The sequence below is a fragment of the Rousettus aegyptiacus genome, unplaced genomic scaffold (assembly GCF_014176215.1).
Source record: "Rousettus aegyptiacus isolate mRouAeg1 unplaced genomic scaffold, mRouAeg1.p scaffold_m13_p_9, whole genome shotgun sequence".
Classification (NCBI taxonomy): domain Eukaryota; kingdom Metazoa; phylum Chordata; class Mammalia; order Chiroptera; family Pteropodidae; genus Rousettus; species Rousettus aegyptiacus.
In genome coordinates, this window is record NW_023416312.1 from 46,528,067 (window position 1) to 46,545,348 (window position 17,282).

The 17,282-nt window shown below is 32.9% G+C and overlaps 1 protein-coding gene across 11 annotated transcripts in view; it reads left to right on the plus strand.

Annotated features, from left to right (window-relative positions):
• The window catches only part of DACH2 (dachshund family transcription factor 2), a 667,650-nt gene that overhangs the window by 413,018 nt on the left and 237,350 nt on the right, over positions 1 to 17,282 (plus strand). For all 11 annotated transcript variants that reach the window (XM_036226591.1, XM_036226595.1, XM_036226597.1 and 8 more), the window contains one exon: positions 66 to 200. In XM_036226591.1, the coding sequence (XP_036082484.1) occupies positions 66 to 200 (135 nt within the window). The remainder of the gene's footprint in view (positions 1 to 65; positions 201 to 17,282) is intronic.

Sequence of the window (17,282 nt, forward strand, 5' to 3'; positions counted from 1 at the left end):
CCTGGTATCCAGCTTTCGAATACATTAAGTGGTCTTCATTTTAAAATGAATGATTCTGGTTTTAGGTATAACAGCTGCAGCAATGGCTGAGGCAATGAAGCTGCAGAAGATGAAACTTATTGCTATGAACACTCTTCAGGGAAATGGAAGCCAAAATGGGACCGAATCAGCAGAGCCTGATGATCTTAATTCTAACACAGGCAAGTGTCTTCAGGAATCTAAGGCAGGTGGCTCATTGATTTATTTGGGGACAGAAGAGAGAAGAGGTGAGGGGAAAGGAGAGAATAATATGTATACTTTGATTGTAAGCAGTTACTACTGAAGTATGCTTAACTCTACTTCCAACTTGTACATTGAAACTAGAAAACCATTAAAAATCAGAATCCCACTAGAGGAAACATTGAATTACCTACATTTTTTTTTGTAAAATAATTAAATACTAATTTTTATAATTCTAGCTATTGCACCTCCTGCTTGCTATAGTCTGCTCCCTTCAGTTTCACCCCAGGCTTCTTATTTCAAATTTCGCTAAATAATTTACCAACTGAATGGCAGTTCTGAGAATCATCTTGGCTGGGATTGAATCCCTTTAGCTGGAGTTCCACCTTCCTAACTAAGTGAAAGTGCTGGCAGAATCAACATCTTATTGGCAGGGGCTAATGAAAAGTAGAACAAAGAGTAAGCAAGGAGAAAGATGGAAGAGAAGAATATAAGAGAAAGATGCCTGTATTGGATTGGAAAGTCTCCTCACTTCTTACTCCTTTTTTTTCTCCTTTATCCTGTGATAATCATACCTTGGCTTTGATCATAAGACCACTCCTCACATTTCTTTTGGAATTGAGTGGGATTATAACTATCAACATGTGCAGATGGACAAATAAACAAATACATACATACAATTTAACTTTAGTTAGAAATAATAAGGTCAACCAAAAATGGTCTTAGGTACAATAAATTCCCAATATTGCTTTGCAGGTAAATTGAATATTATGTGATATGCAGATTGGTAGCAGCCTTATCTTCGTTTAGGTTCTTAGAATTACAAGCATTGTGGGGCTTTATTTTGAAGAGAAAAGCAAGGAGGAATTAAAGAGGGAAATTATTAAATCAAATCAGTATGACAAACTACTGTGACTTTAATACAGTGTAGCTCTCCTCATCATGTTTACGGCAAATTATAGAATGAAAATTAGTCTTCAACCAGTGTTCACTGTGGGGAATAATGGAAAAATGAATACTTTTAATGGATTCGTGGTAAGTATAAGTAACACACAGATGAGACTAAAATTGACACTAAGCAAAAGAATAATAGCAATAGGAAAGAATTATCAGTTGCTATGTACTAAGTATCTTCCATGTTTTTTTCTTTAGTTTAATGTTTTATTTAGATATTATTGATATATAACATTGTGTAAGTTTAAGGTGTATAACATGTTTTTTTTGATACACTTATATATTGCAATATCATTACTACCACAGTGTTAGCTAACACCTTCATCACATCATATAATTATCATTTTTTTTTGTGGTGAGAACATTTAAGATCCAGTCTCTTAGCAACTTTCAAATATATAATACATTATTGTTAACTATAATCACAATGCTGTGCATTAAATCTCCTGAACTTATTCATCTTTTATCACCCATGTTAATTCATTTAATTCTTACCAAATTCCCCCACAAAAAAAGAGACATTTTCAATACTCCCATTTTGCAGATCAGGAAACAGAGGCACAGAGTGGTTTAGCTTTTCTCATAGTCAGAAAGCTGGTAAGTGGCAGAGCTAAGTTTCAGTCTATGTCTAGTTAAGTCCAAAGTGTTTGCCCTTTTCACATTCTTCCTCCACTTAACGATGTTTCATAACAGGAATTTTATTTTATTAAACCCCTTAAGCAAAAGTTGTTTTTTCATGATGCAGATACAGTCTAAAAACAATGATCGGTTTCCTAATCTTAACAACCCCTTAATTCATACTGACTTTCTAATCTTATGGTGTCTTGAAAGTGACCAACATTTGAGAGGAAGCCTCTTGTAATTAAAAATATTTTCATACCAATAAATATTAGTGTGAGCTCAAGCAGTAACTTTGTCATGTTTCCTCAGGTATACCGGTTTCTGAAAAAAACTTTCTACAAAATTTTTATGTTGTTCCTTTATAATTAGATAACATAAAACATTTTGAGAGATATACTACTGATCTAATTTTTAACTTAGCATATGGTTAATTTTCCTGGCTAGATATAATCTGGTTTAACTCTAGATGTCCTTCACTGTGATAAAGGAAAGTATTAAGTTTCCAAAAGTGTATTATGTTATACTTGGTGCTAAAGAAATTGAATTGGAGTACTAACTGTGCTTGACCATGCAGAAGTTGGAATTTGTCCTTATCTTGATGTCATGAAAGTAAGCAGATATAAAACAAGGATGATAAATGAACGATAAGTTCCTGAGGCTTCTCAAAGTATATAAATGAACACTGCTGCCATGTGTACACATGTAAACCAGATCCTGCTACCCAGAAGGATACCCTATACTATAACTTCACCCTGTGGGGAAAGAGGAGAGCAGGTAGTCCTCAGTAGCATTCGCCCCTGAGGACTCTAGCAGCCTCCACTGCCACCATGCATACCAACAATCTTGCTTGAAAAATATGCTCACAGTCTTTGCCAATGTTGACTTCAGCTGATAGACTCATACAAAGTCAACACTGATGTTTCCCTTCCATCCCCAGATATGGAGCTACCACTGTAATCCCTAGAACCAAAACCATTACACCCCATCTAGCCAAAGTACTTGCACTTATCCAAGGTAAAGACCTTTACCCACTGAAGTGAGTCAATAACGCCTGAAACAGGTGACTACTGCTTCAGATGTGCAAACAGCAATGCAAGACTGTATGGAACATAGAGAAATAAGAAAAATATCATGAACAAAATAACACATAACTTTCTAATTACTGACTTCAAATAAATAGAAATCATGAAGTGTCTGACAAAGAATTCGAAAAAAATTGTTTTAAGGAAGTTTAGCAAACTATAAAAAACACAATTAAATAAATCAATGAAATTAGGAAAATAATAAATGAACAAAATGAGAAGTTTAATAAAGAAATAGAAAACATGAGAAAGAACCAAGCAGAAATTCTAGAACAGAAACATATAATGAAACAAATGAAAAATATGGTAGAGAACTTCAATAATAACTCAGTTAGAAAGAAACACTAATAAGCTGGAGCAAAGATCATTTGAAATATTCCAGTCAGAGGAGAAAGAGGAAAAATAATGAAAAAAGCAGAAAGAATACCTATAGGATTTATGATATACCAGCAAGGAAAGAATACATGCATTTTCAGAGTCTCAAAAGGAGAAAAGAGAAAGGGAAAGAAAGTTCATTTAAAGAAATAATGGCTGAAAAATTTCCAAATCTAGAGAGGTAAATTGACATTCGGATTAATGAAATGTAAAAATTTCCAAATAGGATCAATCCAAAGAAGACTACACTGAGACACATTACAGTTATGTGTTGTTTAATGACAGAGATACATTCTGGGAAATGCATCTTTAGGTAATTTTTTGCTCCTAGGCTATAAATCTATATAGTATGTTACTTTACTGAATGCTGTAGGCACTTGTAGCACAACGGCAAGTATTTGTGTGTATAAACATATCTAAACATGGAATAGATACAGTAAAAATACCAGTTAAAAGATAAAAAAATGGTACACCTGTTTAGAATACTTAACATGAAATGGAGCTTGCAATACTAGAAGATGCTTTAAGTGGGTCATTGAGGCAGTGGTGAGTAAAAGTGAAGGCCCGAGACATTACTATATTGTAATGCATTGTGTTAAGGCATTTCAAAAGCTATGATGTCGCTGGCTGATAGGAATTTTTCAACTCTGTTATAACTTGTGAGACCACAGTAATATATACAGTATATTTTGGACTGAAATATCATTATCACATGACTGTATAATCAAATTGTCAAAGACGGAGAGAGAATTTTGAAAGAAGCAAGGGAAATGTTATTTATTACACATGAAGAAACCACTATAAGACTATAAGCAGATTTCTCAGCAGAAGTTTTGCAGAATAGGAGTAGAATGTATATTTAAAGTACTGAAAGAAACAAACTGCCAACAAAGAATAATGTGACAGAAAAATTATATTTTAAAAGTAGAGAGACAAACAAAAACAGAGATTTCATCACCATTAGAACTTCCTTACAAGAAATGCTTAAGAGATCTTTTAAAATTGAAATGGAAACATGCTAATCAATAATGTAAAATCGTTTGTATACATAAGTCTCACTGGCAAAGGTAAATATATAGACAAATACAGATTCATGTAACACTGTAATAGTGATATGAACATTACTTTTAACCTTAATATAAACGCTAAAAAATAAAATATTGTTAATAGATACACAATGCAAAAGGAAGAAAATTCTGAATGCAAAAGCACAAAGTTTGGGAGAAAGTAAAAGGGTAGAGTTTTTGTATGTAGTAGAAGTTATCAACTTAAAATTAAGATTTAAGCACATATTTTATACAAGCCTTGAGTTAAACAGAAAGTAAAAACCTATAATAAATACACATAAAAAGAGAAAAGAATGAAAGCAAACCACTACTGCAACAAATCAATGATAAAGGAAGACAGCTAGAGAAGAGAGGAACAAAGCAACTTTAAAACAGAAAACAGCAAAATGGTGACAGTAAGTCCTTAATTCTCATTAATTACTTTAAATGTAAATGGGCTAAACTCATAAATTAAAAGTAACTGAATGGAGAAAAAAACAATGAGATCCAGCAACATGCTGTCTACAAATGACTCGATTCAGATTTAAATAAATAAATAGGTTGAAAATGAAAGGATGAGAAAAGACGTAGTGAAAATGACAACAAGCAAAGGTGGCTATAATTATATCAGACAAAATAAACTTTAACTCTTAAACTATTTCTAGAAACAAAGAAGGTCATCATATAATGATAAAAGGATCAATTTGACAGGAAGATATGACATTTATAAATATATGTGTACCCAACATCAGAGTGTCTAAATACATAAAGAAAATACTGACAGATCAGGAGACAGAAATTAACAGTAACAAAATAACAGTATGGGACTTCAATACCCTTCTTACAAGAATATACAGAACATCAAGACAGACAATCAAGGAAAAGCTGACTTAAACATCACTATAGACCAAATGACCATAAGAGACATATATAAAACTTTCTACTCACACACAGAAGAATACACAAGCACATTCTCCTCGATAGAGCCCATATCAGAACACAGAGCGTCTTAACAAATTTACAGCAATAGAAATCATACCAAGTATTTTTTTTCTGACCACAGTGGATTGAAACTAGAAATCAATAACAGCAGGAAAATGGGAAAATTTAGAAATATGCAAAAAATTAATTATCTCTCAAACAACCATTGAGTCAAAGGAGAAATCAAAGGAGAGTTTAAATAGTATCTTGAGATAAGTGAAAATGAAAACAAGATATACTAAAACTATTGGATACAGAAAAAGTAGTACTAGGATGGAAGATTATAGTGATAAATGCCTAACTTAAAAACAAAAAAGAAAACCCTCAAATAAACAACTTAATTTTATACCTCAACAAACTAGAAAAAGAGGCTAAGCCCATTGTTAGCAGAATAAAATAAATAATAAAAATTATACCATAAATAAATCAATCGGAGAACAAAATATTTTTAAAAAATCAACAAAACTAAGAACTGGATTTTTGGAAAGATAAACAAAATCAAAACACCCTCTTCTGCACTGAGGGGAGAAATGAGAGAAGACACAACTATGCAAAATCAAATATGAAAGAAGAGGCATTACCAATGCCTCAGGAATATAATGGATTACAAGGAAAGATGAAGTATAACAATAAACCTAGAAGACATGGATAAATTTCTAGAAATACACAAAGTACCAAAACTGAAACAAGAGGAAATAGAAAGCATGAATAGATCAATCACTAGTAAGGATAACAACAAGTGATCAAATAAAATAGAAATAAGTAATCAAAAAAGAAGAAGAAAATGAATATAAGTAAAATGCCTCACAACAAAAGAATAGCCCAGGTCAAAATGGTTTTTCTGGTGAATTCTACCAAACATTTAAGAAAATTAACTCCAAAGTTTCTCAAATTCTTCTTAAACTTGAAGAGGTGGGAAAATTCCCAAACACATCTTACAAGCCCATCATCACACTATTAAAGCCAGATAAGGATACTACAAGAAAAAAAAATAATAAAGGCCAATATACCCATAAATTCTCTAGCTGTGGTTGATTGGGCAAAATGCTGTAGACGATAGAGGCTTTGTTCCTCTGCTCTAGCGACCACATCAATTTTGTGATGGAAACACAGCAAAAAGCAAGCAGAGTCTCCTGCAATCTGGATCAACAGAAGTCCTACATCTAGGAAGAGAAATAAGAAAACACCCTGCAGCAGCAGGAAGTAGGAGTGGGTGAAGACACGAGGCTGTCTGGTCCCGAGAGGCTGAGTGGAACAGAGGCTGCAGAAGCTGGGACCTGCAGATGTTCCTCTTAAAAGGATCATGTCTGTGAGCAGATGTTCATGGTGATGGACCTGCTCAATCTGAGCACCAGTGCCAGGTCAGCTGCTCGCAGGGTCACCAGGGACTTACAGTAGGACACTGAGTTGTCAATGAAAAGACCTCAAACCAGGCTTTTTCCCAGGCAGAGGTGCTGGCAGTATCTATTGTTCCTCTGTTGAGCCCTCCCAGTATGCGGACTCATCACTGCCATAGCTGAGACATCATCAAACTGTATAACGGAGGTTGCACTGCCCAGAGGATTCCCTGAAACTCTGCCTCCCCCAGCTCATGGCCCTACCCATGCCACATGCCGTTGTGTCCTCAGAAAATCCTGTGCCACTTGCTGAGCAGCTCCAAGACCCACACTGTGGCAGCTGGCCTTGGTTTCTGGTGTAGTTTCTTGAGGCAGCAATAAGCATAACATCTGTGAATTGCTTGCTAAGTCTTAACAGATGGCCATGGAGGGGATAGTCTGGGGCTAAACTGGGCCTGCAGCTGAAACTTTCTTAGGACTGTGCCACTGGACACCAACTACACAAAGCCTCACAAATAAGACCTGGAGACTTAAGAGCTTTGCTTAGTACATAGACACAGACATGGAAAGGCAGCCAAAATGGGAAGACAAAGAAGCAGAAACCATGTGAAAAAACAGAATAGAGTTCAGGAAAAATGGAGTCAAGCAATCTAACAGATGCAGAGTTCTAAACACTTGTTATAAAGATGCTCAATGAATTTAGGGGAAGAATAGATGAACTCAGTGAGAACTGTAACAAAGATATTAAAAACATAAAAATGGAAATGAAAATGAAAATGGTAATCATAAAAGGGAACCAGTCAGAAGTGAAGAACACATTATGTGAGATGAAGAGTATATTAGAGGGAATCAACAGAGTGAATGAAGCAGTGGATTGAACCACCAATATAGAGGAAGTGGAAGCCAAGGACACCCAATCAGAACAGCAAGAAAAAAAAAGCCAAGACTATGGTAATAATTTAAGGAGCCTATGGGACACAATTCAATGTAAAACATGCGTTATAGGGTTACCTGAAGGAGAAGAAGGTGAACAAGAAGTTGAAAAGCTATTTGAAGAAATAATGATGGATAACTTTCCAATCTGGTGAAGGAAATAGACATACAATCTCAGGAAGCTCAAAGAGTCCCCCAAAATATGAACCTAAAGAGGCCCACACCAAGACACATCAAATTAAAATGCCAAAGTTTAAATATAAAGAGAGAATCTTAAAACCAGCAAGAGAAAATTAGTTAGTTACCTACAAAGGAGCACCTATAATACTGGCAGCTGATTTCTCAAAAGGAGTTATGCAGAGCAGAAGAGCTTGACACAAAATATTCAACATGATGAAGATCCAGGATCTACAACCAAGATTACTTTATCCAGCAAAGCTGTCATTTAGAGTTGAAAGACAGATAAAATACTTCCAAGACAGAAATAAGATGAAGAATTTGATCTATATCAAGCCAGTATTACAGAAAATGTTGGAAGAGCTTCTTTAAGAAGAAAAAAAAACGTGTATCAAAAACATGAATAAAGAATGGTAATAACTGCATTCCTATCAACAATTACTTCAAATGGAAAAGAATGAAGTACTCCAACCAAAATATAGAGTGAATGGATGGACAAGAATAAAATATCCCTACATATGCTGCCTACAAGGGATACTTCAGATTAAAAGACACATACAGACTAAAAGAAATGGGATGGAAAAACATATTTTCTTTATGGACCTGTAGGGTATTGTGCTCAATGATATAAGTCAGATAGAGAAAGACAAATATCAGAGATTTCACATACATGTGGAATCTAAAGAACAAAACAAACAACTACAAAATCTAAAATAAACTCATAGATACAGAAAATGTTTTGAGGACTACTAAATGGGAGGGGTTTTGAGTGATGGTGATAAAGGGAAAAGGGATAAGAAGTACAAATGGATAGTTGCACCGTAGTTATGGAGATCTAAATTATAGCATAAGGAAAGTAGTCAACAATTTTGTAAAAAACATGTAAGAGGGAAAAGGAGTACTAGATTTAGTGGGTGACCACTTTGTGAGTTATACAGATTACTATGCTATACAAATGAAACTAATATATTATTGTATGTCAATTATAATTTAAAAGAACTCATCGAAGCTACACTATAAATATAAGCAACTAATTATTACATTTCAATAAAGCTTGGAAAAAGCAAAAAAAAAAACGTTCTCAATAAAATACTAGAAACCATATCTATCAGCAAATTGAGAGGATCATATTCCATGACCAAGAGGGATTTATCTCTAGGATGTTTGGTTTACCATATATAAATCAATGTGATACAAAAAATTAACAAAATGAAAGGAAAAAAGCCACATGATTATCTTAATAGATACAGAAAAGAAAAAAAAAACATTTGAGAAGTTACAGCATTCATTTATGAGTAAAACTCTCAATAAAATAGTTATAGAAAAAACATAACTCACAACATAAAGGCCATATATGAAAATCCCACAACTAACCTTATAATCAATAGGGAAAAACATGAACCTTTCCATCTGTGGTCTGGTAGAAGACAAGGACACCCACTCTCAACACATCTGTTCAACATAGTACTGGAAGTCGTAGCCAGAGTAATTATGTAATTACGAGAAAGAAATAAAAGGCATCTAAAAGAGGTAAAATGATCTCTATTTTCAGATGACATGGTCATATATGTAGAAAATTCTAAAGTTCAACAAAAACTCTTAGAATTAATAAATTAATTCAGTAAAGTTGCATTATATAATATTAGTAGTGTTTCCATATACACACAATGAACTATCCAAAAAAAGGAAATTAAATATATAATTCTATTTACAATAGCAACAAAAATGATTAAATACTTAGGAATAAATTTAATTAAAGATGTGAAAGACTGATACACTGAAGATCATAAAATATTAGTGAAGGAAATTAAAGAAGACAAATAAATAGAAAAATATTCCATGTTTATGGATTGGAAGAATTAATATTGTTAAATTGTGTGTACTACCCAACATGATCTACATCTTTGATTGCAATTACCATAAAAATTCCAATGGCCTTTTTCAAAGAAATAGAATAAACAAATCTTAAAATTTTTATGGAACCACAAAATACTCTGAATGGCCAAAACATTCTTGAGAAAGAAAAAATCTGGGGGCACCATACTACCTGATTTCAAAATATATTGCTAAGCTACAATGATCAAAACAGTATGTTACTGGCATTAAAAACATATACATAGGACTATAGAATAGAGTTAAGAGTCCAGAAATAAACTCACTTGTTTACAGTTAACTGATCTTTGATAGAGGTGCCAAGAACATATAATGGGTAAAAAATGTTCTCTAATAAATAGTGTTGTGAAAATATGTTCACATAAAAAAGAATGAAATTGAGCCCTTGTCTCACACTATATACAAAAATATCAAGTCAAAATGGATAAAGACTGAAATGTAAGAACTGAAAAAGTAATACTACAAGAAAATATAGAAAAAAAGACTTCTTGATGTTGATACGGGCAATGATATTTTTGGATATAGCAGCAAAAGCACAAGCAACAAAAGCAAAAATAGACAAGTGGAATTTCATAAACCTAAATAGCAAAGGAGACAATCAGCAGTGTGAACAAACAACCTGTGAAATAAGAGAAAAAATTTAGAACAATATATCTGATGAAGTGTTAAAATCTAAAACATTTAACAATTGAGCTCAAACAATTCAATAGCCAAAGAAAAAAATAATACAGTTAAAAAATTGACAATGACATTGAATGGCCACTTCTCAAGTTAAGACACACGAATGACCAATAGGTATATGAAATAGTGCTCTGCCTCACTAATCATTACAAAAATGCAAATAAAAATCATGAATCATCACCTGATACCTGAAGCGTGATCATATATATAAATACTATCCAGCCTAAAACAAATCCTTCCATTTGCAATAACATGGATGAAATCGAATGGCATTATGCTAAGTGAAAGAAACCAAATATAGACAAAAAATACTGCATTATCTCACCCATATTTGGATTCTAAAATAGCCTAACTCATACAAGCAGAAAGTAAAATGGTGCTTACCAGAACCTCGAAGCTGGGTCAGGGGGAATGGGAAGATATTGGTCAAGGTATACAAAGTTTCACTTATGCAAGATGAATAAGTTTTGGGGATCTAATGTACAACAATGTGACTATGGTTAACAATACGGTATTATATACTTAAAATTTGCTAAGAACTTGTGTTCTCACCATGAAAAAAAAAGAAAATACAAAATACTAACTATGCGAGATGATGTATATGTTAATTCATTTGATTATTGTGATTATTTCACAATATATATCAAGTCATAAAGTTTATACCTTAAATAGATACAATTTAATTTGTTAATTATACTTCAATAAATGTGGGGTAAAGTCTGGATAAATGAAATCTCTGCTTACTGGAAAATAATATTTTATGGTTTCAGAAGTGATTATTTGCAAATAGAAATTCATATCAAGAATTTTAGATCTGAAAATTTATTATAATCCCCAGACTAGTATGTCTTTGATCCTTTTGTGGGTATCCCACCTCAGGATTTGACTTGTTATGTTCTTTAACTTGTTTGAGATTAAAGACTGGCTTCGATTTCTTTTTTTTTATTTTTATGGTTATAACTTTTGTGATTTATTTAGTGCCTTCCAAGAAAGGATAAAAGCAGGTATATATTAACAAGGGATATTCAGTTAACAGCATTTATGGTTTGATTACTTTTATGGGCATGTTTTTTCCTGAATGTTTGTAGTTCAAGTAGAAATGGTAAATAAGACATTCAGATCAAAGAAAAATTAGGTACTGAAGAATCACTAAGGTAATATTTACAAGATATGTACTACATACAATTATTTTAAGAAAAATCAGTCAATGCAGTAATAATATTCTATCAAGTGGGTTGTGAGGTATCATAGAAGGAAAATGTATTGGATGTCTTATATAATTTGTGTAGTGACCTAAGGACTGATCATTACATTATGATCTAATGTGGTTATTTTCGACTTTGGTTACACAGAATTTCAGTAGTATGCTTGAAGTGACTATCAAATAATAGAGATTTCATGAAGTTTCAGTATGTAAATGAAATACGCAGTGTGACTAGTAAGTATTACTAAGTCACTCCATAAGGGATTAGAGTAATTATTGAATATGATTCTTAACTAAATTGAATTTTTGTCCACAGTGTATAACATTCCAATGATATGAAAGACAATATGGTGCCACTATGGGAAGAAAAGACAAAAATCACTGGCTTTCAAATGATATAGGAGAGGAAAATTTTTAAAAGTCAATTAATAAAAGATCAATTAATATATAAATGACTATACTCTAAGATGTAATGTGATAAAAGCAATGAAAGGAGCAAAGTACCATGAGACAATAAAGAGGGAATTTCTTCTGAATAAGAAAATTAGGAAGGAATTCAAGTGTAAGATGTGACATTCTAACTAGTCTTTGAAGGATGTGAAAGTGAAAATGAGAAATTGAATGGCCTAGAAGGAGACTGTATGATTGATTCCCCAGGGCAATTGTTTTTAAATAGTGGCTCTGAGAGCCCTCAGCCTGTTTCCAGGAATTGGGTAAGAGCTGAGTATTTCATTTAAAGAAATATTAAGTTTTATAAATAGAAAAGCTTGACTAATTGCATTGTATGGATAATTACAAAGAATCCGTTGCTTATAATCTTTATGAAAAGCATTTCTACAATTAAAATTTAAGAGATCTAAATGACCTGAAATAATTAAGTACACCCCTCCTTATACAGATGGTCCTTGGAGGATGAGAAATTTTCTTATTTGTGGTCACAAAGCTAGGTAACAAAAGAGCTAGCCCTTCTCTTCCACTATTAAATTATGCCTCCAATGTTTGCATTTATTTTCCATATATTCTAAACTATATAATGAAATTTCTTATCTTAATATCAAGTCTCAATCAAAAAGCTTAGAAATAGAGATACAGCTGATAAAGGAGACTGTCCTTAATTTGGCCTAAACAAAATTCCATTTACAAAGTAGATACCAGACCACTGGTCAGACTTGATCTGATCTCAGGATCTACTGAGGGAATTACTGTTTTGACTATCTCTCTCACAAGTTTTCTTTCTTCCTTTATTTTTTAATGAGTTTATTGGGGAGACATTAGTTAATACAATTACATAATTTTCAGTGTACATTATCATTTGACATCTGTATATTCTATGTGTGTTTAGCACCCAAAGTCCAGTTTCCTTCAGCAACTGTATATTTGATCCCCTTTACCCACTTCGCCCTCCCTCAAGCCCTATATTTGACCCCCTTTACCCCATTTATCTATCCACTTCTCCACCACCCCCTACCCTCAGGTAACCACTAGTCTATAGTCCATGTCCATGAGGCTCTGTTTGTTTGTCCTGCTCATTTGTTGCTTTTAGGTTTATATCTCATATATAAGTGATATCATGTGATTTTCAACTTTTTTCTGTCTTGGTTATTTCGCTTAGCATAATTATCTTGAAGTCCATCCATGTTATCGCAAGTAACAGTATTTCACCTCTTTTTATGGCTGAGTAATATTCCATGGTATATATGTACAAACAGCTTCTTTATGCAATCATCTATTATAGGACACTTTGGTTGTTTCCATGTCCTGGCTGCTGTGGATAATGCTGCTATGAACATTGGTGTGCAGATATCTTTTCGAATATGGGTTTTCAAGTTTTGGGGTAAATACCCAGGAGAGGGATTGCTGGATATATGGTAGATTAATTTTTAGTGTTTTAAAGAAACTACATACTGTTTTCCATAGTGACTGTACCAATTTGCAGTCCTACCAGCAATGTGTGAGGGTTCCTATTTTGCCACATCCTCTCCAACATTTGTTATTACTTGTCCTGTTGATTATAGCTATTCCAACAGGTGTGAGATGGTATCTCATTGTGGTTTTGATTTGCATTTTCCTAATAGTTAGTGATGTTGAGTATCTTTTCAAATATTTGATGGTCATTTGTATGTCCTCTAGGGAGAAGTGTCTGTTCAAGTCCTCTGACCATCTTATGATTGGATAATTTGGGTTTTGTTGTTGTTGTTGTTGTTTGTTTGTTTGTTTGTTTGTTTTTGTTGAGTTGTATGGTATGAGTTCTTTGTATATTTTGGGTACTAGGCCCTTATCGGAGATGTTGCTTGCAAATATATTTTCCCGTTTGGATAGTTGTTTCTTAACCTTGTTGACAGTTTGTTTTGCTGAGCAGAAGCTTTTTAAAGCTTTTTAATCTGACATAGTCACACTCATTTAGTTTAGCTTTTACTTCCCTTGCTTTTGAGGTCAAATTCACAACATCCTCTTTAAGTCCAAGGTCCTTGAGTTTCATTCCTATATTTTCTTCTATGCATTATATTGTTTCAGTTCTTATATTCAGGTCCTTAATCCATTTTGTAGTGACAGACACCAGTCTAGTTTTATTCTTATGTAGGTGGATTTCCAGTTTTCCCAACACTATTTATTGAAGAGGCTTTCTTTCTCCACTGTATGTTTTTGAAATTTTTATTGAGAATTATTTGTCCATATAAGTATGGGTTTACTTCTGAACTCCTGAATCTTTTCCACTGCTCTGTGTGTCTGTCTTGCTGTCAATACCATGCCATTTTGATTACTGTCACTTAGCAGTATAATTTGAAGATGGACAGAGTGATGCCTCCAGCCTCATTCTTTTTTCTCAGGATGGCTTTGGGAATTCGGGGTCTTTTGTGCTTCCATACAAATCTGATGATTTTTTGTTCTATTTCTTTAAAAAATTTCGATGGGATTTTGATAGGGAATGAATTAAATCTGTATAATGCTTTATGTAATATGTTTATTTTAACTATGTTGATTCTTCAAATCCCAGAATATGTAATCTTTCCATTTCTTTATATCTTCCTTTATTTTTCTAAAAGAGGGTCTTGTAGTTTTCATTATATACGTACTTCACGTTTCATTAAATTTATTCATAGGTATTTTATTTTATTTTTGTTGCAAATACAAAGGAATTATTTTCTCCACTTCTTTTTCTGACACTTTGTTGTTAGAGTATAACAACACTATGGATTTTTGTATCCAGAGATTTTACTGTATTTGCTTATTGTATCTAGTAGTGTTCTTGTGCATTCTTTAGGGTTTTCTATATAGAGAATCATGTCATCTGCAAATAGTGACAGTTTGACTCCTTCATTTCCTATTTGGATGCCTTTTATATCTTTTCCTTGTCTGATTACACTCGCCGGGACCTCCAATGTTATATTGAATAAGAGTGGCGATAGTGAACATCCTTGCCTTGATCTTAAAGGGAAGGTTTTTGTTTAAGTTTTTCACCATTGAGTATAATGTTGGCTGAGGGTTTGTCATATATGGCCTTTATTATGTCAAGGTACTTTTCTTCTATACCCATTTTGTTAAGTGTTTTGATCATAAATGGGTGCTGTATCTTGTCAAAGTCTTTTTCTTCATCTACTAATATGATCATATGCTTCTTATTTTTTAATTTTTTATGTGGAGTATCACATTAATTGATTTGCATATGTTGAACTATCCCTGTGCCTTGGCAATGAAGTGTACTTGATCATGGCGTATAATATTTTTAATATGTTGCTGTATTCGGATCACTAGTATCTTCTTTAGGTTTTTTGAAACTATGTTTATGAGCAATATTGGTCTGTAGTTTTCTTTTTTTGTGTTATTTTTACCAGGTTTTGGTGTCAAAGTAATATTGGCCTCATAAAAAAGGATGGGAAGTATGGCCTCCTCTTCATTTTTTTGGAACAGTTTGAGGAGAATAGGTATTAAATATTCTTTGAATGATTGATAGAATTCACTGGTGAAGACGTCTGGTCCTGGACTTTTACTTTATGGTAGGTTTTTGATGATTGTTTGAATTTCCATTCTGCTGATCAGTCTATTTAGATTTTCTAGTTCTTCTTGATTCAATTCAGGAAGGTTGTATTTTTCTAAGTACTGGTCCATTTCTTCTAGGTTATTATATTTTGTTTTATATACTTTTTTATACTATTCTTGTATAATCCTTTGTATTTCTGCAATGTCAGTCATAATCCTCTCCTTCATCCCTGATTTTGTTTATTTGTGTCCTTTCTTTTTTTTTTTTCTTTAGTGAGTAGCCAGGAATTTGTCAATTTGATTAACTTTCTCAAAGAACTAGCTTTGTTCAATTTATTTTTTTCTATTTGTTGTTTATTTTCCATTTTATTTCTTTCTGCTCTAATTTTGATTATTTCTTTTCTTCTGCTGATGTTAGACTTCACTTGTTCTTCCTTTTCTAGTTTTTTTAAGATGAAGCATTATATTATTTATTTGAACTTGTTCATGTTTTTGAAGATAGGCCTTTAATGATATGAACTTTCCTCTTATGACTGCTTTTGCCATGTCTCAAAAGTTTTGATAATTTGTACTATCATCATCATTCATTTCTGTGTATCTCTTCATCTCTCTTTTTATTTCTTCTCTGACCCAGTTATTCTTCAGTATAGCATGTTGTTTAATCTCCACATACTTGTGTTTTCCTGATTTATTTTTGCAATTGATCTCTAGTTTCAAAGCATTATGATCAGAGAATATGGTTGGCATGATTTTAACCCTGAGGCTATCTCTATGTCCCAGTATGTGGTCGATTCTTGAAAATATTCCATATGCACTAAAGAAGAATGTTTAAGCAACCATTTTAGGAATGAGGGTTCTGTAAATGTCAATTATGTCCAGTTGAACTAATGTGTCATTCAAGAATGTGATTTCATTATTGATTTTCTGTTTGGATGATCTGTCCATATCCGACAATGTGGTGTTTAGGTCCCATAGTAAGATAGTGTTTTGGTCTGTTTCTCCCTTTAGTTCTGTTAGTGATTGCTTTACATATTTTAGGGTTCCCTAATTGGAACCATAGATGTTAATAAGTGTTATGTTTTCTTGGTGCGTGATTTCTTTTATCATTACGAAGTGTCCCTCAATGCCATTCTTTACCATTTTTATTTCGAAGTCTATTTTGTCTGATATTAATATTGCTCCTGCTTTTCTCTGAATGCCATTTGCTTGAAATATCATTTCTCACTCTTGCACATTGCATCTATATTTGTGTTTTGAGATGAGATATGTCTCCTGTTGGCAGCATATGATCGAGTTTTGTGTGTTGATCCATTTTGCCACTCTGTGAACTCACTCTATTGGTAAGTTCAGTTCATTTACATTAGAGTAATTATAAAAATATTAGGTCTTCTTATAGCCATTTTATCTTTTGTTTTCTGGTAACTTGTTGATTTCATTGCTTCCTTGTCCTTATGTTTCTGTTTCCTTTATTTTGGTTAGCTTTCTCTTGGGTTCTTCATGTTTTATGTTATATACTTCAATTCTGAATCTTCTCTGTGTGGTTACCAAAATGAATATGTAAATATGTATATATAGTTGTCCATTTTTTCTACATATGCCCTATCTTCATTCTCCTTTATGAATTTGGATCTTTGAATCTTCCCCTTTTCAGTCATTGTTATTTCAATTTGTTCCTATGTTTGCTAGTCGTTTATTATTATCTTGCTGTAACAATTCTCTTATTATTTAAGCTTATAATACCCTATTCTTAGTATGGTTTGCACTCCTCTGTTTATATCTGCCTGATAGTCACTTTACTTAT